The 26375-nt window shown below is 41.6% G+C and overlaps 1 protein-coding gene across 4 annotated transcripts in view; it reads left to right on the top strand.

The window, feature by feature from the left end:
- Positions 1 to 26375, top strand: part of TLK1 (tousled like kinase 1) — a 378243-nt gene that overhangs the window by 167436 nt on the left and 184432 nt on the right. For all 4 annotated transcript variants that reach the window (XM_077447985.1, XM_077447984.1, XM_077447982.1 and 1 more), the window contains one exon: positions 18959 to 19034. In XM_077447985.1, coding sequence (XP_077304111.1) covers positions 18977 to 19034 — 58 coding nt within the window. In that variant the 5' untranslated portion in view covers positions 18959 to 18976. The remainder of the gene's footprint in view (positions 1 to 18958; positions 19035 to 26375) is intronic.

Below are 26375 nucleotides of genomic sequence, written 5' to 3'. Positions count from 1 at the left end.
ATTCAGGCTCAGAATACGAACCTGTAGAGGACAGCGCCTCCATGTCAGATAGCTCTGACGACGAAGAAGAGGTCCCTGCTAACGTCAGGCGTACCCGACCCCGATTTTCTGATGTTGTTGAGGTGCAGGAACCGCAAGTCCCTCGTATGGAGTATAGAGCCAGTACTAGCGCCGCTCATCCTTTTGGTGAACTGGCAAGCACCAGCGGCCTAGTACACCCTGGACGTACATCCAGCACTGCAGTATCACGTGGTGACGTGGCGAGTCCCATAAGTGCAGTTCAAACTGGCGAGGTGGCAAGCACAAGTAGTGTCCCGCTGCCACCAAGAAGACGAAGACAGGCCCGTCGTTCCCATAGTGCCCTTCCTGCAGAATTCGCCAATCCTGATTGGGTGCCCACCACTTCTGCAGCACCAGTACTTCCCCCATTCACTGCCCAACCCGGTATTAAGGTGGATACAGATGATTTTACGCCACTCGATTTTTATTCTCTGTATTTCACGGAAGATCTCTATAGATCTATTGTGGACCAAACCAATTTATATGCTGGTCAACACATCGCCGCTAATCCCCAGTTGCCGTCTCTTGCCAGAGATTGGAAACCAGTTACGGTTTCCGAATTTAAGACCTTTCTGGGCCTTTCCCTCAACATGGGCACACATAAATTCATGAGGATGCGGGCTTATTGGTCCACGCATCCGGCTGACCACATGCCCGTGTTCTCTAACTCCATGTCCAGGAAACGATACGAGCAGATCTTGCGGTTCTTGCACTTCAGTGACAATGAACTTTGTCGTCCACGTGGAGACCCTGAATACGATCGGCTCTACAAAATTCGGCCCCTCATAAACCACTTCAACCAACGTTTTGCAGACTTGTTTACTCCCCAAAAAGTTGTCTGCGTTGATGAGTCCCTGGTTAAGTTTACTGGTCGCTTGTCATTCAAACAGTACATTCCCAACAAGCGTACCAGATACGGGGTCAAGCTCTATAAGTGCTGTGACAGGGCCACAGGCTATGCATGGAGCTTTATGGTTTATGAGGGTAAAGATAGTTGCGTAGAGCCGGAGAACTGCCCTGATTACATAGGAAGCGCTGGCAAGATAGTGTTGAAATTGGTGTCACCCTTATTGGGAAAGGGGTACCACTTGTACGTGGACAACTATTACACCAGCGTGCCACTGTTTAGTCATTTATTTGATCATCAGATTGGAGCATGTGGCACCGTGCGACCTAATCGCCGGGGCTTTCCCCAGCGGCTTGTAGATTCCAGTCTTAGGCTGGGGGAGAGAGCCTGCTATCGGTGTAATAATTTGCTCGCTATGAAGTGGAGGGATAATAAGAATGTTTTCGTTCTTACCTCCCTTCATGCAGACACGACGGTCCAAATTTCTACGGCGACTGGTATTGTGGAGGAACCCCTCTGTGTCCACGAATATAACAAAAATATGGGAGGGGTGGACCTCAATGACCAGATGTTGGCGCCGTATCTAGCTTCCCGTAAGGCCAGACGCTGGTACAAAAAAGTGTCTGCTTACTTATTTCAATTGGCTTTGCTGAATGCTTTTGTGCTATACAAAACTTCAGGTGGGACATTAACCTTTCTTTTCTTCCAAAGAGAGGTTGTCACAGAGCTTCTGTATCCAGAGGGTTCTGCACCTCACCATTCCCAACCAAATGCAGTAAGCCGGCTGCATGAGAGGCATTATTCTTATGTCCTCCCGAGTGCCCCTACCCAACGAACCCCCCAAAAAAGATGTCGTGTCTGTACCAAGCGCGGATTTAGGCGTGACACCCGTTCTTATTGTCCACGCTGTCCTGGCAATCCTGGTCTTTGTCAGGGTGAGTGTTTTGAACGCTACCACACACTAGTGAAGTATTAGCGTAGGGTACAGCATTTCACAGGCTAGGCACACTAACACAGAGTCTCCCAAGATGCCATCGCATTTTGAGAGACCCGAACCGTTACAGTTAACAGTTCAAAAAAAAAGTGTGTAAAATAAAAAAACCAAAAAAAATATAAAAACCAAAAATAGTTGTCGTTTTATTGTTCTCTCTCTCTCTCTCTCTCTCTCTCTCTCTTTATCTTGACAGCAACAGCGTTTGCTCCCATGATACATAAAGCCGCGACTCCAGTGCTGTAGGAGGTGATTTCACCACCACAGTTAAAAAAGAGCATATATGCCGAAGCATGGGGGCATAAGGGGTGGAGGAGCGATTTTGCTCCTAATGCCGCGTACATACGGTCAAAATTCCGACGGAGGGCTTGCCCGTGGAAAAGTTTGAACGCATGTACGCGGCATAACTCTTTTGCGGGAGGATGCCCCCATGCTTCGGCATATATATATTTTAGGCACAGGTTGTGTTAAAAAATGTTTTATTTTTTACTGTTTTTTTTGGCAATTGCTTTGCAGGTATGGTATGGTAAGGTTTTACTGTTATACTGGGATGTTACTTTGTTTTAACGTTAACCATAATTTGCTTAGCAGGTACGCCATTCAGCTGCAGCGCGGATTTATTTATCTTGACAGCAACAGCGTTTGCTCCCACGATACATAAAGCCGTGACTCCAGTGCTGTAGGCGGTGATTTCACCACCACAGTTAAAAAAGAGCATATATGCCGAACCGTGGGGGCATAAGGGGTGGAGGAGCGATTTTGCTCCTAATGCCGCGTGCATACGGTCAAAATTCCGACGGAGGGCTTGCCCATGGAAAAGTTTGAACGTATGTAAGCGGCATAACTTTTTTGTGGGAGGATGCCCCCATGCTTCGGCATATATAAATGGTGCATGTATGTCCATCATTAGAAGTGGGTGGATGAAGGGAGGTATCTAATGGTGGGCATACCCACCGATCAATCTCTTTTTTTTTTTCGTTCAGACAACATGACTCTCAGTAAATAGCTTGGGGTGTCTACTTTCCAAAATGGGGTAATTTGGGGGGGTTTTGTGCTATTTTGGCATTTTATGGCCTTCGAAACTGTAATAGGTAGTGAAGAGTGAAATAAAAAATTTGCGCCCTTCGAAATCCAGAAGGTGGCGATTGGTTTTTGGGGCCCCGTACGCAGCTAGGCTCCCAAAAAGTCCCACACATGTGGTATCCCCGTACTCAGGAGAAGCAACAAAATGTATTTTGGGGTGCAATTCCACATATAACCATGGCATGTGTGAGCAATATATAATTTAGTGACAGCTTTTTGTAAAAAAAAAAAATATTTATATTTTTTGTCATTATTCAATCCCTTGGAACAAAAAAAAAATATTCAATGGTCTCAACGTGCCCCTCAGCAAATAGCTTGGGGTGTCATTTGGGGGGGTTTTGTGCCATCTTGGCATTTTATGGCCTTCAAAACTGTGATAGGTAGTGAGGAGTTAAATAAACAAATTAATGCCCTTAGAAATCCTGAAGGCGGTGCTTGGATTTCGGGGTCCCGTACGCGACTAGACTCCCAAAAAGTCCCACACATGTGGTATCCCCATACTCGGGAGAAGTAGCTGAATATATTTTGGGGTGCAATTCCACATATAACCATGGCATGTGTGAGCAATATATCATTTAGTGACAACTTTTTGTAAAAAAAAATGTATTTTATTTTTTGTCATTCAATCCCTTGGGACAAAAAAAAAATATTCAATAGTCTCAAGATGGCCCTCGGCAAATATCTTGGGGTGTCTACTTTCCAAAATGGGGTCATTTGGGGGGGTTTTGTGCCATCTTGGCATTTTATGGCCGTCAAAACTGTGATAGGTAGTGAGGAGTAAAATAAAAAAATTATGCCCTTAGAAATCCTGAAGGCGGTGCTTGGATTTCGGGGTCCCGTATGCGGCTAGGCTCCCAAAAAGTCCCACACATGTGGTATCCCTGTACTCAGGAGAAGCAGCAGAATGTATTTTGGGGTGTCATTTCACATATGCCCATAGCAGGTGTGAGCAATATATCATTTAGTGACAACTTTGTGCAAAAAAAAAAAAAGTTTGTAATATTCCCGCAACTTGTGGCAAAATATAAAATATTCCATGGACTCAACATGCCTCTCAGTAAATAGCTTGGGGTGTCTACTTTCCAAAATGGGGTCATTTTGGGGGGTTTTGTGCTATTTTGGCATTTTATGGCCTTCCAAACTGTGATAGGTAGTGAGGGGTGAAATCAAAAATTTGCACCCTTAGAAATCCTGAAGGTGGTGATTGGTTTTCGGGGTGCCGTGCGCGACTAGACTCCCAAAAATTCCCACACATGTGGTATCCCCGTACTCGGGAGAAGTAGCGGAATATATTTTGGGGTGCAATTCCACATATAACTATGGCATGTGTGAGCAATATATCATTTAGTGACAACTTTTTGTAATTTTTTTTTTTGTCATTATTCAATCCCTTAGGACAAAAAAAATAAATATTCAATGGGCTCAACATACCCATCAGCAGTTTCCTTGGGGTGTCTTTCCAAAATGGGGTCATTTGGTGGGGGGGTTTGTACTGCCCTGACATTTTAGCACCTCAAGAAATGAGATAGGCAGTCATAAATTAAAAGCTGTGTAAATTCCAGAAAATGTACTCTAGTTTGTAGACGCTATAACTTTTGCGCAAACCAAAAAATATACGCTTATTGACATTTTTTTTACTAAAGACATGTGGCTGAATAAATTTTGCCCTCAATGTATGACTAAAATTTAGTTTATTCGATTTTTCTTATAACAAAAAGAAGAAAATATCATTTTTTTTCAAAATTTTCACTCTTTTTCCATTTATATCGCAAAAAATAAAAATTGCAGAGGCAATCAAATACCATCAAAAGAAAGCTCTATTTGTGGGAAGAAAAGGACGCAAATTTCGTTTGGGTGCAATATTGCATGACTGCGCAATTACTAGTTAAAGCAGCGCAGTGCGAAATTGTAAAAAGACCTCTGGTCCTTAAGGTGTTTATTGGTCCGAGGCTGAAGTGGTTAAGCACGTCATAAACCATTACCATGTCTATTTAATAAAATTGAGTTTTTAACTTTTTCAGTTTTAGCCACTTCCTGTCTGCATGCACTCCACCACTGGCCACAATGTATTATTGGTTTGGACCAGATTCCAAATAAGGGGGGGTGGGGGCATGGCCAGCAATGCGTATCTGACAGGGTGACAATGCAGGAGAAAGACTGAGAGACAGTTGTCATGCTGTAATGAGACATGGCTAAAAAAGGACCCTCCTGACAGATGCACTCCATAGGAGTCGAAAGTGCACCGCTAGGTAGTGGACCTTAGGACTGACTGCTGCGGATTGTACCCAGGGAGATTCAGGACACAGGTCTACAGGATCACTAACACAGATCCCAATGGGAGCTGGAGCATAGATTCCCCAGGGCGCCGAGTCTAAGAGCCAGCAGGTTTTCGCCAGAGCCTCCAGTGGTGAGGATGGACTTCGCTGCAGTCTGGCTCCAGGTCGTGGCCCCTAGGGTCTCACAGCTCACGCTCACAGTAGACTACAGGAGAAGGAAGCAGCAGACTGGAATGACAAGGATAGTAAAGGGATAAGGTAGAGGTCAGGGCAACTAGCAGACAGGAACAACAGAGTACACGCCAAAGGTTCACGGTCACAGGCAGACAGGGATGGTCAGAGACATGCAAAAGGTCAAGGTCACAAGCAGACAGAAATCGTTGAGAACACGCCAAGGTTGGTAACAGAGTCAAACATAGAGCACACGGCAAGCAGGAACCAGGAAGCCAAACACACAATGAATACACAATGGTTGATCAGCCCTGTTGGCTTGCAGTGCACAGGTTAATATAGGGTTCCCTGATGGGGCCTGGGGTGGAGCTATGCTTAGAGGAGAGGTTATAAAAGCCATCAGGTGGAAGTGGCTGGCCTCTTAGTTGGAACACATGAGGGGAGTTAAGCAACCAGAGGAAGATCACTGCATAACCATGACAAACCAGTAGTTATTTTAGTTAAAACTGCAGATTGACTTCAGCTTTTGACTTTATGACATGTTTAGGCTTATTTAAGTGATTAGATCTAATTTAAAGATGAAATAGTACATATACTGTATATTTTTCATATACATTTTGTAGCCCACCTGAACTCATTTGCTGAACAAAATTCAGTTTACAGAGCTCAATGGCTAAAGTTCAAAACAGCTGAAGAAGTCAGAGTGATTCTTCCTTCTCTGTATGACTGTCTTTTGTTGGAAAAAAAAAATGTAATCTGAAAGAAAAAGCCATTCCTGTGTTCTCAGTGACACCATTGTTAAGGGTGCACTAAATGTTTATTTGTAAAATGAAAACTGTATATAACTAGTAAAAAAAATGTATAAAACATTTAGTTTAGAATTCAACCACTTAAGGACCAAGCCTCTTTTTTAGAATTTTCTTTTTTTTTGTGTTTAAAAGTTAAAAACTGTGTTTTATTTTTATATATTTTTTTCAGTTTTTTTTTTTTTTTGCTAGAAAATTGCTTAGAACCCCCAAACATTATACATTTTTTTTTCTAACACCCTAGAGAATAAAACTGCGGTCGTTGCAATACTTTCTGTCACACTGCAAAAACATACACTTTTTTTAAATTAAAAAATAAGACCTCAGTAAACTTAGCCCAAATATTTTTAATATTGTGAAAGATAATGTTACGCTGAGTAAATTGATACCCAACATGTCAGGCTTCAAAATTGCGCCCACTCTTGGAATGGCGACAAACTTTTACTCTTAAAAATCTCCATAGGCGACATTTAAAATATTCTATAGGTTGCATGTTTTGAGTTACAGAGGAGGTCTAGGGCTAGAATTATTGCTCTCTCTCGACCGATCATGGCGATACTGCACATGTGTGGTTTGAACACCGTTTTCGTATGCGGGCTCTACTCATGTATGCGTTCACGTGTGCATGGGAGCTCGACGGGAAGGGGCGCATTTAAAAAAAAAAGGTTTTTTTTTTTTGTTTTTTACCTTTATCTTTTACACTGTTTGTTTTTTTTTTTAAAAATTGTTACTTGCATTCCTATTACAAGGAAAGTAAACATCCCTTGTAATAGAAAAAAAAAAAACATGACAGGACCTCTTAAATATGAGATCTGGGGTCAAAAAGACCTCAGATCTCATATTTACACTAAAATGCAATAATTTTAAAAAAAACTATTTAAAAAAAAAAGGCCCTTTAAGAGCTATGGCCGGAAATGACGTTTTGACGTTCCGCCCTGAAATGTCACGGAGACGGATGGGGGCCATCTTCCCCTCACTCGTCTCCATGCCAAAGAAGGCACAGCATCCGATCGCCTTTACTGCCGGTGTTCTGCCTAATAGAGTCCAGCCATCAATATGTCTCCGAAGCTGAACGGCGCCTGCGCCGTGAGTGGAGGTGGTAGCCCCACCATCCAAGCGGACATAGGGTTGTGAATTTTAGAGGGCCCCTCGCGGGCGAGCTTCGCTCGCCACGCTTCGGGCTCGGCCTCGCTGCGCTCGGCTCTTTTTTATTCTAACTCTATGTCCACTTGGATAGTGGGGATAGAACCTGGACTCACGGCGCAGGCGCCGTTCATCCTCTGCAATTTTCGGAATCTGTGTTCCTGTGTACTGCGCATGCGCAGTACGCAGGGGACAGCATCTGATGGAGGACCCTATTTGACAAGACCGGCTCTAGGCGAGCAGCGGAGGGCACCAGAGGGCGGAGGGGGGGCCCTTTCCCACCGCCGATTAAAAGATCACTTTCATCTTGAAGCGGACTGCCGGCCGAACAAGAGGATACCGGGGTTATGTCAGTTAGGTGCTGCCATAAGCACGATATCCTTCTTCAAAATAAGGACGTATATCAAAGTGCAGCGGTCCAAAAGTGGTTAAAAAAATACATCAAATTGACACAAAACCATTCTGTATTCCCTATAATTCTCAACTGCAAAACATAACAGAATAGAAACTGAAAATGGCTGTATCAAGATGTGTAAGAGTTAAATATCCTTGATCACAGTCACATTCTTTCCCTAACAAGGTATTATCCAGCGTTATAAACAAGAATAGACATTCTTAGGATTCCATGAAATTATTATCTTTGATATCGCTGCAATGAAGATATTTCACTAGACTGAAATTCAGTACTAGAACAAAGACGTGGTAGGCACTTGGGTGTTTAAAAGATGGAACAATGTTGCACATGTTGAAACCAAGGGTGAGGTTCCATTGCTAGCCTGCTCTAAAATAAACATCAGTCCTTCTAGGAATAAATTTTTTTGCAGTTACAAAGCATGGGAATTGAGTTTCAGACAATAAAATGTTTTGATGTATAGCAGCGCACGCACATTTTTTTCAGAATATGCGTAAGAGTTCAGTTCAGTGTTCAGAAGATAGGGTGCTTTATTCAGTCGACTTGCGTTTGTGACTAAAACCCAGCTTCCACCATACAGATCACCACTTGTGGTACCAAGGCCGACCCCCTATGGGTAAAAAACTGTTTAAGCGTTTAAAATTACTGTGCCTTATTCCGCTGTGTTGAATCCGTCCGAGGAGAACCGACCGTTTATAACGTGCACCTAAAAGTATGTGCTTCCGTATTTCCTCGGATCGTTGGAACGCAGGATTCAACACAGCGGAATAAGGCACAGTAATTTTAAACGCTTAAACAGTTTTTTACTTGGTACGCATATATGGATTTTGCTTTTACATAATAAATATTGTTATACAGTATTATGCTATGTCTGGGCATTTTTGTTTCCTATATGTGAAAGCTGTTTTCCACAAAGGAGATAACTGGTGGTAAAAGGAGAGAGCTGCAATGGCATTCTGAAGGCTTATTGGTTTCATACGTTTGGTGAGTGCATTCCCATAGGGGTCGACCTTGGTACCACAAGTGGTGATCTGTATGGTGGAAGCTGGGTTTTAGTCACAAACGCAAGTCGACTGAATAAAGCACCCTATCTTCTGAACACTGAACTGAACTCTTACGCATATTCTGAAAAAAATGTGCATGCGCTGCTATACATAAAAAGTGGACTTTCTAGTTTTTGTTTCATGTTTTATGTATTTATGATATATTCTTGTTTTTTAAAGCAGCAGCTGTTTGAAAGATGACACATTGAGTTAATATTGTAGTTAAACACCCAGGAGCGCAGAGCAGTGTGCTATAGGGGTCGGCGAGAATTAGTGTTTTTAGCACAACTTTTTTTAATAAAATGTTTTGAATGGATTTGAGCATGTACAAAAAAACAGAATGCTCTGTAATGCAGATACTAACAAACATGAATGTGCATTTTTATTAGAATACACCTTACTCCCAGTCAAGACCCCAAAAAATATATAAGTGTGTGTGTGTGTGTGTGTGTGTGTGTGTGTATGTATGTATATATGTATGTATGTATGTATATGTATATATATATATATATATATATATATATATATATATATATATATATATATATATATATATATATATATATAATATATATCATTTTTTTTTTTTTTTTTTTTTAATACCTATGTATGTGTGTCTGTGTAAAGTATCTCACAAAAGTGAGTACACCCCTCACGTTTTTGTGAATATTTTACTATATATTTTCATGTGACAACATGAAGGAAAGACACTTTGCTTCAATGTAAAGTATAAAGAAAAAACTAGGAGAAACAGATTTCTCCAAAAGAAGTCACCATAGAACATATATGTAAATGCAAAAAACTTTTTTTAATTGTAACAAAACCACCTATTATTCAAATGAATACAGCACCAAAACAAAAAGGGAGTATTCAGACACAGACTCATTAAAAAATATGACAACGTTGTCGCACCTATTAAAAACAAACAAACGGCGCCGCAACTACATCCATCACATACACACCACAATTGCCATAAATTATCTTCTTAATATTGTCCCTGTGCACTGATGGTATCCAAACAGGTACTCTATTGGGTTCAATTAGTTAATCAGATAAAATGCTCCTGGTGTATTTTGAGTGGGTGAATGGTTAATTGGCCATTTGGAGAATTCTGTTTCTCCTAGTTTTTTCTTTATGCTTTTTTTGTCACCCGAGCTACATTCTTTCTTTATGATATGAATGGTAGTATTTGCAACATTTAAATTATATTTATGGTTGATCCAGGGAAATTTCTGTTATTTTTTGTTCAATGTAAAGTAGTGAGTGTACAGCTTGTATAGCTGTAAATTTGCTGTCCCCCCAAAATATCTAAACCGCTGTCAACAAAAGTGAGTACACCCCTAAGTAAAATGTCCAAATATGGCCCAATTAGCCATTTTCCCTCCCCGGTATAATGTAACTCGTTAGTGTTACAAGGTCGCATGTGTGAATAGGGAGCAGCTGTGTTAAATTTGGTGTCATTCCTTTCACTCTCTCATATTGGTCACTGGAAGTTGAACATGGCACCTCATGACAAAGAACTTTCTGAGGACCAAAAAAAAATTGCTGCTCTACATAAAGATGGCCTAGGCTAGAAGATGATTGCCAAGACCCTGAAACTGAGCTGCAGCACGGTGGCAAAGACCATACAGCGGTTTAACAGGACAGGTTCCACTCAGAACAGGCCTCACCATGGTCGACCAAAGAAGTTGAGTGCACATGCTCAGCGTCCTATCCAGAGGTTGTCTTTGGGAAATAGACGTTTGAGTATTGCCAACATTGCTGCAGAGGTTGGGGGGGGGGGGGTCAGCCTGTCAGTGCTCATACAATACACCGAACACTGCATTAAATTAGTCTGCATGGCTGTCGTCCCAGAAGGAAACCTCTTCTAAAGATGATGCACAAGAAACCCCACAAGCAGACTGAGGACATGAATTAATAGAACCTTGTCCTGTGCTCTGAAGAGACCAAGATAAACTTATTTGGTTCAGGTGGTGTCAAGCGTGTGTGGCGGCAACCAGATGAGGAGTACAAAGACAAGTGTGTCTTGCCTACAGTCAAGCATGGTGGTGGGAGTGTCATGGTCTGGGGCTGCATGAGTGCTACCGACACTGAGGAGCTACAGTTTGTTGCCTAGTTTTTTTATGTGCATACACCTCAATCATTGTAGTAGTATGGACTTATACATATCTAGATCTGAGAGATCTTGCACAAAAGAGGTAGTTCCATCTGCAATACACATTGATAGGATTACATAATATACATAAATTACACACCAGATTGTATTTACAATGAAATGTACAGTGTAGGTCCCCTGGCTTACATGATATTTACAAATACAATATAAGTGGCAAGTCCAGCGTTAGATTACCAGTTAACTTCAGGTCAACCCATGGTGTCTGCTCTCTGTCCCCACACCAAAGAGGGACTTAGCTTGGTCACGAAGCATTATACCCCCCCCCCCCCTTCTGTACCGTGGCTAATATAATTCTCCCCAATTGGTTACTGTACCTACTAAATGTACATTGGGCACAGCCTGAATTGGATGAGTCAAAGAAGACTGTTGTTTACTACCCAGGTGAGATGTTATCTTGGAAAACAAAAGGCCAATCTTTGAAGTTGAAGCACTAATTCCTGCAACATCAACACAACACTCAATACTTTAAATATATTTATTTCTAACTGAAATATATTTCTAATTGCCATATTATTTACAGATGTTAATTTCACATAAACCCATTATGTAACACGTTCATTGAGGGAACCATAAATGCCTACATGTACTGTGACATATTCAAGCAGAGCATGATCCCCCTCCCTTCAGAGACTGGTCTGCAGGACAGTATTTCAACATAACGACCCCAAACACAACCCCAAGATTACCACTGCCTTGCTAAAGAAGCTGAAGGTAAAGGTGATGGGCTGGCCAAGCATGTCTCCAGACCTAAACCCTATTTAGCATCTGTGGGGCTACCTCAAATGGAAGTTGGAGGAGTGTGAGGTCTCTAACATCCACCATCTACCTGATGTCGTCATGGAGGAGCGGAAGAGGACTCCAGTGGTAACCTCTGAAGCTCTGGTGAACTCCATGCTAAAGAGGGTTAAGGCAGTGCTGGAAAATGTCTGTCACGCAAAATATTGACACTTTGGGCCCAATTTGGACATTTTCACTTGGGGTGTACTCACTTTTGTTGCCAGCGGTTTAAACACTAATGGCCTTGTGTTGAGTTATTTTGAGGGGGCAGTAAATTAACACTTATACAAGCTGTACACTCACTACTTTACGTTGTAGCAAAGTGTAATTTCTTCAGTGTTGTCACATGAAAAGATTTTTCTTCTTTTGTCTAACCACGTGCTGTCATTGTGGGCTATTGACTGGTAAGCTGTACAAGTCCAACAAAACACACCCCAAATTGCCTTGCTTTCTATCCTACCTGACTCATTCAATGTGGTTGCAAAGCATAGCAAAATAAGACATGCCTATACTTACCTGCTCTGTGCAATTGTTTTGCACAGAGCAATCTGTACATGTTTGTCATAGTGTCCTGTCCATTGTATGGTCGTAGCCCTGCTATTTCATACTGTACACTGTCAAAGCCCAGTCCCAGGTTGTGCACCAAATTTTGATTATTTTTACTTTATTCTCATGTTTTTTGGAATAGTGCCTTTTTTCTTTTGGCTGTGCTTCCTTTTATGTTGAAGCTCTGTACTGTAATTTTTTTCCATGTACCTTATGCAGAAACCTTAAACTCAGATTGAACTATTTGTTCGCCATGCTGGCTCTGATTAATGGAACAGTCCAGTAACAGCTATTTGCTCTTTGGGCAGGCTCTTGACTGGTGGGCTGTGTGGTCCAAGGAGAGGTATTTTCTTTTTCTAAGATGGCTAATGGCTTTTGGCTGATGGCTGTTGGCTGATGGCTGTTGGCTGTTGGCTGACTGTTGACTGTACAGTTCAACGAGAGCTCTGTTCATAAAGAATGCTTCTGACACATTTGGCCAAATGTCATTAAGGATATTGGCACTTATGTGTTTTTTCTTCGCACTCCTATGACCTGCATAAACAGTATACAGTAGACATGTGCACACTGAAATATTTTATTTCGTAATTTCATTTTCGTCCAAAAAATAAATGTATTTAGTTACTCCCGAAATGCGTTTTTATTTATTTTGTTTCATTAGAAAATGCATTTGTCCGAAAATCCGAAATAATGAAGGTTGAATCTGTTATTGAAGGCTTATGGTGTCTGTCGAATGTTCTAAGAAGATTCAACGGAATAGCTTGTAGGCGAAAGATTCGACGGAGCAGCTAAACTGTACGATGCTGCAGTAGTACATTTCCGGTCGACTATTCCGCCTACAAGCTATAGTAGAATTCTAATGTTGTATGACACTAGTAATTATATTTATTAATCAGTCACCCAACATTAGAATTCTTCTATAGCCTATGGGCGGAGCATTTGACCATAAATGTCCAATTGCAGCGACTGCTTTGTTGAATCTTCATGTCAAATCTTTTCTCTTTGTCGAGTAATCTTGGACTAATAGAGTTGGGATAGGCACTTTCAACCTTTTTTTTGCTATTTTCTCTATAATGTTGAATCTTTTCTCTCTGTTGAATAATCTTGGACTAATAAAGCGAAGGTTAGGCACATTCGATCACAGGTTAGATGGACACAGATTGCTATTGTCGGTTTTCGGATTCTGCACGTTCGTTATCGTTTGTTAAAACGATAACTAAAATGCCCGAAATTCGGACGAAAATGCATTTGGATGAAAAGAAATGCACATGTCTAGTATACAGTGACAGGCTACAAGACCCTATACAGTGACAGGCTACAAGACCCTGTACAGTCATAGGGTTGAGACTTGTACACATGCATATGGACACATTTTTTAGACTTAGATGTTTGGATTTTGACAAAAGTTCTGGCCACCAGACTACGAACGGTCCTGCCATCCCTGATTGATATAGACCAGACCGGCTTCATGCCCGGGAAATCCACAGATATAAATATACGTAGAGTGTTTACCCATTTTCAATTACCTCACACTGAGTCTTCCACAAGGGTAATGGTTACATTGGACATCGAAAAAGCATTCGATTCAGTGGCGTGGCAGTTTGTCCTCAGTCCTGGAGGTTATGGGTTTTGGAGTGGAATTTCGTAAATGGATTAATATTTTATATAAGGGACCATCGGCACAGATTTAAGATTGGTGGCGCTTTGTCAGCGCCCTTTGCTGTCAGGAGAACGAGGCAAGGTTGTCCACTGTCACTGGCTCTTTTCGCCTTGGTGATGGAACCATTTGCATCGGCCCTCAGACAGGCAGAAAAGGTTAGAGGGATACAGGTGGGTTCCATACAAGAGAAGGTAGCTTTGTATGCAGACGATCTTATACTTTTTTTTTTTTAAGTGACCCTGCCTAGTCCCTCAGGGAGACACTACTCATTCTTTCTCATTTCACTGACTGTTCGGGACTGAAGGTAAATTGGGACAAATCTCAAATTATGTCAATAGATAGGGGGCCAAAGTGGTAGCGGATCCCAACCTGCCATTACTGTGGACAGATACAATTAAATATCTGTGGATTCATATTTCCACCTCTACCTCTGAATATTGTGCCCTCAACCTGGAGCCACTGGTGCAGAAGATGAGGACTAGACTGAAGGCATGGACGCATTTCCCTCTCACCTTGATTGGGAGGATTCATTTATTTAAGATGAAGCTCTTGCCTGCCTTCCTCTATGTTCTCAGACATGCACCAGTTTGGATTCCAAAAAGAATATTCCGCACGATAAATTCCATCTTGGTGTCCTTTCTCTGGGGCACTGGACAGCCGAGGTTTAAGCTGACGGTGCTGCAGGGGCCTTGGGGGGAGGGTGGTTTGGCTTGCCCGGACCTATACTCCTATTTCTTGGCGGCCCTCCTGTCCCACGCTCACAACTGGTTGGTCTCGGATGAGTCTAACGCGGCGGTGGTCCTGGAAGCGGCGTGTTTGGGATCATACGAGGCTCTACGGAACATACTGTACCGAGGTCCTAGAGCTCCGTTCCCTCTTACCTCTGCATTGAGAGCGGTTATAAGGGCATGGACAATAGCTAACTCAATACGCCCCGTACCCTCGGGACACATCTCCCCGCATAGTCCTTTTTGGTTTAACCCAAACTTATCAGAATTCGGATCCATTCCTGACCCTAGCATATGGGCAAGTAGGGGTATCAAATACATTGATCAACTCTGTTTTGAGGGCAAAATACAGACTTTCGACAGGCTGAAACAAAAATATACCTTGCCTAATTCACACCTATTTAGATTCTTACAACTTAATCACGCTTTCCAGATGCAGTTTAGAAATGCCCCAGTGGCTTTCTATACCTCGAGGCTGGACACTCTGCTCAGGGAAGAGAAACTATCTAAACCCCTATCCACCATATACAAAGCGTTACTCCCTAACATTCACACGGGTCTGGAAATCCTTAGAACAAAGTGGGAGGTAGATTTTCCTACATTAGACACAGAGGACTGGGAAGACATATGGGAGTATCCATTGCACCAGAGATAAATTGGTGCAATTTAAAATAGTGCATAAGGTATACTACACACCGCAACGTCTTCACAGAATTTATCCCTCTGTCCCTGCCTCTTGTTGGAGATGTAACTCACATTCGGCTGATTTCATACACATGTTCTGGAGCTGTCCTCAGATAGAAATCTTTTGGGTAGAGGTGACCAACTTTATTTTGACAGTCACCACCATTGCTATACTGTTATCTGTAGAGATATGTCTGCTGGGATTGGTCAGGCCACTGGCTCCACGCCGAGCGATCAGAACACTCCTGGGACTATTATTATACTATGCCCGTAAATCTATTGTACTTAAATGGAAGGCCTCGGCTGCCCCCTCAATTAATTTCTGGAAGAGTTTAGTGAATACGGCTCTACCACTGTATAAGGCTACCTATCTGTCACGCGGCTGCGGAACCAAATTTCATAAAATATGGAATATATGGACGGAGTCGCGGGACACCAACGCTGACTCGAATGATGATTAGCATCGTTCTATTAGGTATTGGGAAGGTTGTCGGGGTATCCCTGAGGTATTGACATTCCTGAGGCCCCAGGTAAATACTTAATGGGGAGGAGAGCGAACAGCAGGTGAAGTGTATTAATTGTATATTTCATCCTAGGACTGATCAAAGAATGCAGTAGGGTATGGGCGAAATTGGAAGTTGTCCTGCGAGATATGCATTGGTGGTAGAGCGTACAGTGGGTTGTTAGACGTACATGCCAGTGGATGTATGTTGGTTGGGGGGGGGGGGGGTTGTTCCTGTTTGTTTTTACTCGGGGCTATAGTAGTAACCAGCCTGGGTATGCCCAATAGGCTGTAGGTTGTTTTTATGTTTACCTTGCAAATTAATAATAATAATAATAATAAAAAAAAATAAAAAAAAAGACTTAGATGTTTGGAACCAGACTTGAAACATTTTTGGCGGTAATAAAGGTCCTGGTTGTAGTGTGAATGGATTCCTAGACAGAGATACAGTGCATCCGGAAAGTATTTTGTTATGTTACAGTCTTATTCCGAAATGGATTATATTCATTATTTTCCTCAAAATTATACAAGCAATACCTCAACGTGAAAAAGTTTGTTTAAAATCTTTGCCAATTTATTAAAAATAAAAAAAGGAAAAAAATCACATGACCATAAGAAGTATTCACAGCCTTGGCTCAGTCATTTGTTGAAACACCTTTTGGCAAAAAATGACAGCATCAAGTCTTTCGAGTCTCGAGTGTGATCCTACAAGCTTGGCACACCTCCATTCTTCATTGCAGGACCTCTCAAGCTCCATCAGGTTGGACCAAGTCCGGGCTCTGTCTGGGCCACTCAAGGACATTCAGAGTTGTCCCATAGCCACTCCTTTTGTTATATTGGATGTGTGCTTAGTGTTGTTCTGTTGGAAGATGAACCTTCACCCCAGTCTGGGGTCCAGAGTGCTCTGGAGCAGGTTTTCATCAAAGATGACTCTATGCATTGCTCCATACATTTTTCCCTCGTTCCTGACTAGTCTCCCAGTTCCTGCTGCAGAAAAACATCCCCACAGCATGATGCTTAGACCACCATGCTTCACTGTAGGGATGGTATTGGCCAGGTGATGAGTGGTGCCTGGTTTCCTCCAGACATGACAAGTTCAAGCTTTGTTTCATCAGACAGGACAATTTTGTTTCTCATGGTATGTGAGTCCTTCAGGTGCCTTTTGGCAAACTCCAGGTGGGCTGTCATGTGCCTTTTTACCGAGGAGTGGCTTCCATCTGGCCAGATGGAGTGCTGCAGAGATGGTGGTTCTTTTGAAAGGTGCTCCTCTCCCCACAGAGAAACACTGGAGCTCTGTCAGAGTGATCATTGGGTTCTTGGTCACCTCCCTGACTAAGTCCCTTCTCCGCCGATTGCTCAGTTTGGCCGGTTGGCCTGCTCTAGAAAGAGTCCTGGTGGTTCCAAACTTCTTCCATTTACAGATGCTGGAGGCCACTGTGCTCATTGGAACTTTCAATGCTGCAGAAATATTTCTGTACCCTTCCCCAGATTTGTGCCTCCATACAATCCTGTCTCGGAGGTCTACATGCAATTCCTTGGACTTCATGGCTTGGTTTGTGCTCTGACATGCACTGTTAACTGTGGAACCTTGTAGAAACATCTCAATGGTTAGTGGAAACAGGATGCACCTGAGCTCAATTTTGAGTGTCATGGCAACGGCTGTGAACACTTATGTATATGTGATTTTTTTTTTTTTTTTTTTTTTTATAAATTTGCAAAGATTTCAAACCAACTTCTTTCACATTGTCGTCATGGAGTATTGTTTGTAGAATTTTGAGAAAAATAATGAATTTAATAAATTTTGGAATAAGGTTGTAACATAACAAAATGTGGAAAAAGAGAAGTGATGTGAATAATTTCCGGATGCACTGTAATCACTGAATTTTCCATCCTGTAAAGTATACAAAGGAATATTGATCAGATAGGTAAGCCTTTGTGCGTCCATACATTGAACTGGTATATTTAATTATGTAAAAAGCCTTATTTCCCTTTTATATTAGGTGGCCATAAATAGGATGAGGTTTTCAAGTGAATATCAAGATTATGACACAGCAGAAAGATTTTTTTTTTTTTTTGTATGGTTGGACTGATTCAGTGTCTCAAAATGACCAGCCATGAAGTTGTGCCTGATTTATCTCCGCTAATTGTCACCTAGATGACCATAGATAAGCTGCCATTGCCAATTTCTGCTATCCAGGCAGTAAAAGGGCAAATGGTTGTGGGTGTAAGGTAAAGAAAGGGTAAGGTTTGTTTTTGAACAAAGATCTTTATGCCATATCTTAGACACTCATACATGGGTGTGAATTATAGTACTAGCTGAACAATTCCAACACAGTTGTGTGACAGTCTAACTAGCAATGTACATACCATGAAAAGGGATTGTTTGAAGGCTTGATTGCTTCTTTGTGCCCTCATGTATTTACTCAGGAATCTTTGCCAAAAACAATTCAAATACAATTTAAACATACAAACTTAATAAAGTTAAATAGGAGTTTAAATATAAATACATTATTAACAAACCTTCATAGTTATAAACTAGGACTCAACATTCAGTCCATTGTGGCTATTTATTTTTGGGTATCTTCAGGTAAAGCATTTTTGAGGCCTACAACTTGGCTGCCATATTTTCCAAATCAGTTTGAAAAGAAAGCTTGAATGGTTAGTTGCTAGCTGTTGGCAATGTACTGTATTTTTTGCTCCATAAGACGCGCCCCCCCCCCCCCAAAAAAAATGGAGGGGGGGGGGGGGGAATGTTGTGCGTCTTATGGAGCGAATATTGACCCGCCCTTGCACCTGCCCCCACCACCAGCTGAACACTTACTGTTGGTGAATGACTATGGCTAACTAATCTGGAGGCTCATCATTCATCCTGGGAAACAAGCAATTTCAGTGGCATCACAGAATCTTTCTGTCGTGGCAAGTGCTCTTTAATATAACAAGTTGGCTAAAAAATTATAATACCTATACTTCACATTTGAACATTACAGTTCTAGATGGTTATAAAGATAAATTGCTTAACTAAAAATAAACATATGCTTATCTTATATTTGCAGAATCCGCCAGGGCCATTCATGGCCGTCGCATTTCCATTCTTCTCCGACTCAGCTCTGACAGAACGGCACATACAAGGTAAGCTGTGTTCCATTTTCTTATTTCAGTTCACTGAATTGTTCTGCAAAGCAATTTCACTACTATGTGGAGTTCTGAGGAGGTCTACCACGTAAATTCTCTTAACATTGTGGGGGCGCCTATGAAAAAGAACTGTGCAGAAACCTTGCTGTCATCCCTATTAACTAGGAAGTTCTCCATTTCTTTCAATTTGTATTAAATGAATGCAAAAGTGAATGATTGATGACATTACAAAGACAATTCAAGACCTACTGTAAATATAGCTTATAATAGTATTTGTTTTATAAAAAGGACAATTATCACAGAAGGTTTTCCTGTTATTTAATACAGGTCTTATAATCCCTATGTGCTTTTATATTAACTGAATCTTTTTAATTTAAGATGATCTTTCAGAGTAATTTTACTTGTGATTCTTCCTCAGCTTCCAGCCAGGGGTAGATAAAGCATCTGCTACTGGTATTCATTTGAGCAGTCCCACTTGGCTTACTCATTAACCACTTAAGCCCCGGAAGAAGTTACCCCCTTCCTGACCAGAGCACTTTTTGCGATTCAGCACTGCGTCGCTTTAACTGACAATTGCACGGTCGTGTGACGTGGCTCCCAAACAAAATTGACGTCCTTTTTTTTTCTCACAAATAGAGCTTTCTTTTGGTGGTATTTGATCACCTGTGCGGTTTTTATTTTTTGTGCTATAAACAAAAAAGCTTAAATTTTGAAAAAAACGCATTCTTTTTTACTTTTTACTATAATATCCCCCAAAAATATATAAAACATTTTTTCCCCTCAGTTTAGGATGATACTTAGTCTTCTACATATTTTTGGTTTAAAAAAAATCGCAATAAGCGTGTATTGATTGGTTTGCGCAAAAGTTATAGCGTTTACAAAATAAGGGATAGTTTTATGGCATTTTATTTTTTTATTTTTTTTACTAGTAATGACGGTGATCAGCGATTTTTATTGTGACTGCGACATTATGGTGGACATTTTTGACACATTTTTGGGACCATTGTCATTTATACAGCAATCAGTGCTATACAAATGCATGGATTCCTGTGTAAATAACACTGGCAGTGAAAGTGTTAACCCTTAGGGGGCAGTGTATGGGTTAAGTGTGCCCTGGGGAGTTTCTTTGTAACTGTGGGGGGCCGTGGCTACGTGTGACACATCACTGATTTTTGCTCTTGATCACAGGGAGCAGAAGATCAGTGAAACTGTCACTAGGCAGAACGGGGAGATGCTTGTTTACATTCGCATCTCCCCGTTCTTCCTCCCGTGGGGGCGATCGCTGGTATCCCCACGGCGATTGAGTCCACATTGACCCGTGACCTGACTCAAGGAGCTTGCCGCGTGTGCACTCTGGCTCTTAAAGGGCTCCTACAGGTACGTTATTTTGCCTGTACGAGCCCTTCTGCCGATGTATATTGGCGCGAGGCGGTCGGCAAGCGGTTAAAATGGACCTAGAACCATATATATTTACCTTAAACATACAGTACAGGACACAGGCTGGATATTCATAGACCCTGGACTATAGGCTGCTATCTTCAGGTGATTGGACACTGGAAAAGGCATACCTCTATCCAGAGCTTTTTTTTTTTTTTTTTTCTGAGAATAGGTGCAGGTACACGCCACTTCCGAGTCACCCTTGTGTCCACCCCCTACCTACCTCCGAGCACATCCCTTGGTTCCATCCCTACCCACCTTCCAGTACCTCCCCTTTTAGAGAATACAGAACCAAGTATAATTTTGTGGTGCTAAGTAATTTGCGTGTATTTTATTGATAACAGGAAAATCTGTAAAATAGAGCCCCCTTACCCAGCAACAATAGATCCTTCTAAAAAATAATAGACCCTCTCAGCAACAATAGACTCCCTGCAAAACATTTCCCCCTAGAAACAATAGAGCTACCACAGCAACAATAGTCCCCAACAAGTTGTGGGTATAGGATTGGGTATATGGGATTGTTTGATATGATTTTTTATTTATTTATTTTTATGGTTGAACTAGATGGACATTTTTCAACCTGACTAACTATGTAAGTTACAATAGATCTCCCTGCAGCCAACATCAATAGACCCTACGGCAGCCAGCAACAATAGACCCCTCCCTCAATAGTAGGTGCCTCCCAGCAACAAATGAACCCCCCCCCCCTCCGCAACAAACGTTTCCCACACCAGCAGCAATAGACTTCTCCTACAAAAATAGATCCCCCCCAGCAGCCAGGATCAAAAGACCCTCCTGCATATCCAACATCCCTTGTCATTACATACATTCTGTGCTGGAGGTGCCAGAACTGCCTACTCCAGCATTCCCGCTGAAAAATAGGCCTACCCTTATCACCCTAACCATCTTCATGTGACCTCAGTTTTTTGCCAGTGTGCTGTAGGTGATAGACCTTTTATACCTTATGGAGACGTTTCAATGCTTAACTGGTTCTTAGTTACCTAGAAATTCTCATGCATACTAGGCTTAAAAAATTTCACTTTTACAGACATTTCTCTTTTTGGCCTGCAAATGTACCTCAATGCTAGTATACATGTCCATGCATACATAGGCGTTTACAGGCTGAAAATAAAAAGCGTCTAAACGCTAGGCGCTGTTGCATATTAATGCATTCCAGTGGCAAGAATACATTTAATATTCTGACTAGGGTTGCACTGATACTAGCCGTTTTTGCGATTATCAGTACTTGTGAAAATGCTCCGATATCAGAAGTGACGTCGCTTGGGAGTGGACCTCCTCCTCCCCTCCGGACAGTGCCATCCCCGCCTCCTCCTCCCAGTGGTTACATAGTTACATAGATTTAAAAAAGTCCATCCTGCTCAACCACATTAAAAAAAATCACACTAGTGGTATAGCTAGGTGCAGGCCCGCCCGTCCTAACAGCCCACAAGCCTGGTCTCTGCACACCTCCCTCCTCCAGCTCTGACTTCCATCCATACAGAGCGCTGGATCCAGGCTTTCCCTGTCTGGCTCCTGAGGCAGAGAACAGGAGGGGCTTTGTATGAAGACACTGTACAGGCGTATCGGTACTCTGTGTTTAAAAAAAAAAAACAGTATTGGTGCATCCCTAATTCTGGCCAATAGAATCCATTAACAGTCAAATGCTTGATGCATTTTTAATGTCGTGTACACACGACCGGACTTTTCGACGGACTAGGTCCGACAGTCTTCCCGACGGACTTTCGGCAGAGTTCCGGCGGACTTTCTGAATGAACGGACTTGGACACACACAATCACACCAAAGTCAGACGGATTCGAACGTGATGACGTACAACCAAACTAGAATAAGGAAGTTCATAGCCAGTAGCCAATAGCTGCCCTAGTGTCGGTTTTTGTCCGTCGGATTAGCATACACACGAACGTATTTCTCGGTCCGGCGGAATTCTGGAAAATTTAAAACATGTTCCATTTCTAATATCCGCCGGATTGTTGGCAAGCAAAAGTCCGATGGAGCCCACACACAATCGAATTGTCCGACTGACTCGTTCTGTCGGACCTTTGCTGTCAAAAAGTCTGGTCTTGTGTACGTGGCATTAGGTGTGTTTTTAGGTAGCTTTTCTCCTGCCAGGAGTTCTGGTATTTAGAGGAGAAATGAAATGCCCAGTGTGCATGAAGCCCAACACTTCCAGGTATTTGTTATCCCTCTCAGATACTATAGTACATCCTGACAATGCCTTCACTTGCTTTTCTTTCCATGGATGGCACCATCTTTGTTTAGGCATCATCTCTAGAGTTAGCATCTACTTCCTGGCTTTCTGAGATGCTGGTTTGTGGGTGATATTGGCATATAAATCCAGATGCATTTGCATGTTTTAGCTGTACTCACAAAGGTCTAATTGTGGGACAGATCAGCTCCCTGTTGTAGAGGCTAAACTTGACTTGCTACATTGTTAAATTATTGCAGCCTGGTCACTGGGGCAGAGGAGATGGAGGGAAATGTTTTATCTTGGCTTTAGCAAACTGATGCATTCTCTGCCTAAGCAAATTCACTTTAATTTGAGCTAAAGGACTGCTTTTTAAAAAAATGTGTGATTCCCATGTAAATTGTGACACATCAAATAATTTTTCATGCATTATTGTGTCCAGTTTAAGTCCTGCATATGAACTTTCAGACTCAAAAACTCAGTGGTAAGGGGTGATGAGATTGTGCCCATTCATGGAAAGGCATCACAAAAAATATCAGACCGAATACGAGAAAAAAGCAGAACATTTGTGGCTAGGACCATAGACTCAGCCCTGCTTAGGACTAGAAAGGTTATGTGTGTGCTGTAGTTTAATAGAGACTCAAGCTCTGAAGGCCATGCCAACTCATACAGTCCTGGTGCTGATTATATTGCATATGTCAATAAGGTGGGGCTGTCCAAGCTTTTGTCTGTAGGTGATGCTTAGTTTCCTTCCTCTTCAATAGAACACAAACAATGGTCAAATGATGCTGACGAATCATGTTGGAAGGGCATGAATACTCCCTTGATGAGTGAAAAAAATATTGATATATAATTTAAAGTGACCCAGCCAAGTGCTTAAAAAACTGCTAATGGTCTGTAATAGAAAAGCGCTTTTACTTGCCTCTCTGGTGGCGGTGTCTTACCTTCCCTCTCTTTCAGGGCTGCTGCTATAAGACCATTTCGCTTTCACCACATGAGAACAACAGATTGTTGTGTATTTGCTCTTTCAACTCTCCAGTATCTTCCCACTTGTCCTCCCATGATCCACTGCCTGTCCTGAAATGATGCCCAGTGTCATGGAACCCACTTCCAGTTAACTCAGGGGGTCAAGGACATGCCCCCAGGGTGTATGTCATGAAGCTACACTGGACTTCCAGGAAAATGCTGTGGAGATTGGAGACACATCATTATGTAGTGCCATTCTCGCATGTATCTTCAGGGGGTGCCTTGGGAAGATGCCTAAAAATTGCCCAGAAATCATATACAAACCAGCAGTTGGCTCAATCCTGCCTTTTCTTTGTTATACCAAGCCTCATGTTTTCATTGTGTACTATAACCGTCTAGCCGCTGGTTTTGTAACAACCAATGATGTCATTCATTGATAAGGAGGACGTTGGGCGCCTACACAGCATCCTTGTCTGCACCTCTCCATCAGCATTGGGGTCACATTAGCGGAGTGAGGCAGAAAAACTGAGGGAGAAGAGAAACCTTGGAATATACTAGTCAGTACCAGTCTACAAAGCTGCATTTGCATTGGAAGAATAACACCCCCTAATGTTGGGTATCCTACATGTGTGGATGTTGCTGTGTTGTGTAACGTTAGTAGTTTAGTTTTTTAGATTTTTATAATGGGGTGCCTCAAGATTGTGCAGAATTTTAGAGGGTGCCTTGACAGAAAAAGTGTTGAATACTGCAGCAGTATACAACAAGCCTGAGGATTGGCCACATGCAAGAACAAAATTAAAACTTATCAAGGTCTCCTGACATTGATAGGAATGTGGGTCAATGTTAAAACCTTTGTAGGCTTTGTACAATTTTTATATTTGCAGCCATTTTAGATGCAGGCAATGCTAGGTGTGATTATATACAGTTTATTTTAATACTTTAAAAACTCAGACACTTTGACCACGTCACAAAAAAAAAAAAACTTTTTCAAATTTAAAAACTTTTTTTTAAAACATTTAGACTTATTTACATTTTTTTTTTTTTTTTTTTTTTTTGCAGTTTGAAGTTAGGTTGTTAGATTTTCTCAGAAGCGCATATTTATTTTTTAATATATACAGCTATACAGTTAACTAAACAGTTTTTATTTTTTTATTTTTTTTTAATATAAAGACCAGGTATTGCCTAGATTTTTAGCCTGTGTTATATAAATGTCTCCCAGACAACAAGCAGCAGTTGTGTATTCCATTCTCTAGAAAGCGTTACAGTGCAGTATATCGTATATCAGGTAAAGATTACTCAGCATTGTGCATTTTTCTTATTCCACTCTTGAACTGCTAGAGATGTGAGGAGCTCAGCAGCCATTTTGTGATCATGCTGTCCTTCTTTCCATCTTAAAAATCCTCCAGCGGAATCTTTCATTGTCTTTTGATGCTCAGTCTCTACCAGATTTATTATTTCCTTTAGATACTTCTGTATAATCATAGCAGTCGTCTGGCTTTTAATACTCTGTGAAAATAGCTGAATAGGATGTTTTGGTCACTTATCAGTATTTTTTTTTTCACAAGAAAGTCACTTATCAGTATTTTCATTTGTGGTGCAGAGTAGATGATGCTCTTTAACCCCGTAAGAACCAAACCTAATGCCAGTTTCATTTAGAAGTCTATTGTTAAAAATTTACTGCAGCTGATTCAGAATATGGTGGAACTATAATGCTTTGGGGTCAATTTTATTCATTTTTATTTTTTTATCTTTATAGTTTTTTACACTTACCTAAATTTTTTTGTATTCTATATTTAAAATCTTTTTTTCTTAAAAATGAACATTTTTGGAATTTTAGGAAAATTATTACAGGTGGGGTATATGCTGTTGCCTACAGGAGGGTGGGACATTGGCAAAAAAATGTAGTCCTTCAGCTCTTCTGGAAAACAAAATCTCCTATATATTTTTTGTTTTGCTAGCCTTCTTCCCCCCCCCCCCCCAGATTTTCTTTATTAACCACTTGCTTACTGGGCACTTAAACCCCCCTCATGCCCAGACCAATTTTCAGCTTTCAGCACTGATGCACTTTGAATGACAATTGCGCGGGCATACAACACTGTACCCCATTTTTTTCCCCACAAATAGAGCTTTCTTTTGGTGGTATTTAATTACAGCTTGGAGTTTTATTTTTTGCTAAACAAACAAAAAAAATCATGTTTAATAGTTTGTTATAAAATTTTGCAAACAGGTCATTTTTCTCCTTCATTGAAGTGCGCTGATGAGGCGGCACTGATAGGCTGCACTGGTGGGCACTGATAGGCTGCACTGGTGGGCAAAGATGGGCACAGATAAGATGGCACGGATGGGTGGCACTAAGGGGCACTGATAGGTACCACTAATAGGTGGCACTGCTGGGCACTGATGGGCGGCACTGCTGGGCACTGATGGGCGGCACTGCTGGGCACTGATGGGCACGGATATGTGGCACTGGTGTGCAGCACCTTTGTTGAGGCAGATTGTGGGCACTGCTGGGTGGCACTGTGGGCACTGCTGTACGTAATAGAGGGAGTTTGGGACTTTAAAATGAAGCACTAGGATAATGGAGGTAGGTTTTAACCACATTGAAAAAAATATATATAATTTTTTATTGATTGTTCGGTAACAGATCATAAAAAATAATAAAGATCAAATTCATAAAGTATATAGGCGTAAGTACAGTAGAAGCATGATATATAGTATTCACATATAGCAG

This window comes from Lithobates pipiens, unplaced genomic scaffold, assembly GCF_037356315.1.
Source record: "Lithobates pipiens isolate NorthernLeopardFrog02 unplaced genomic scaffold, aLitPip1_a1.2 Scaffold_22, whole genome shotgun sequence".
NCBI lineage: Eukaryota > Metazoa > Chordata > Amphibia > Anura > Ranidae > Lithobates > Lithobates pipiens.
Note: the sequence above shows the minus strand (reverse complement) of the source record. Positions and strands in the feature narration are given on the sequence as shown.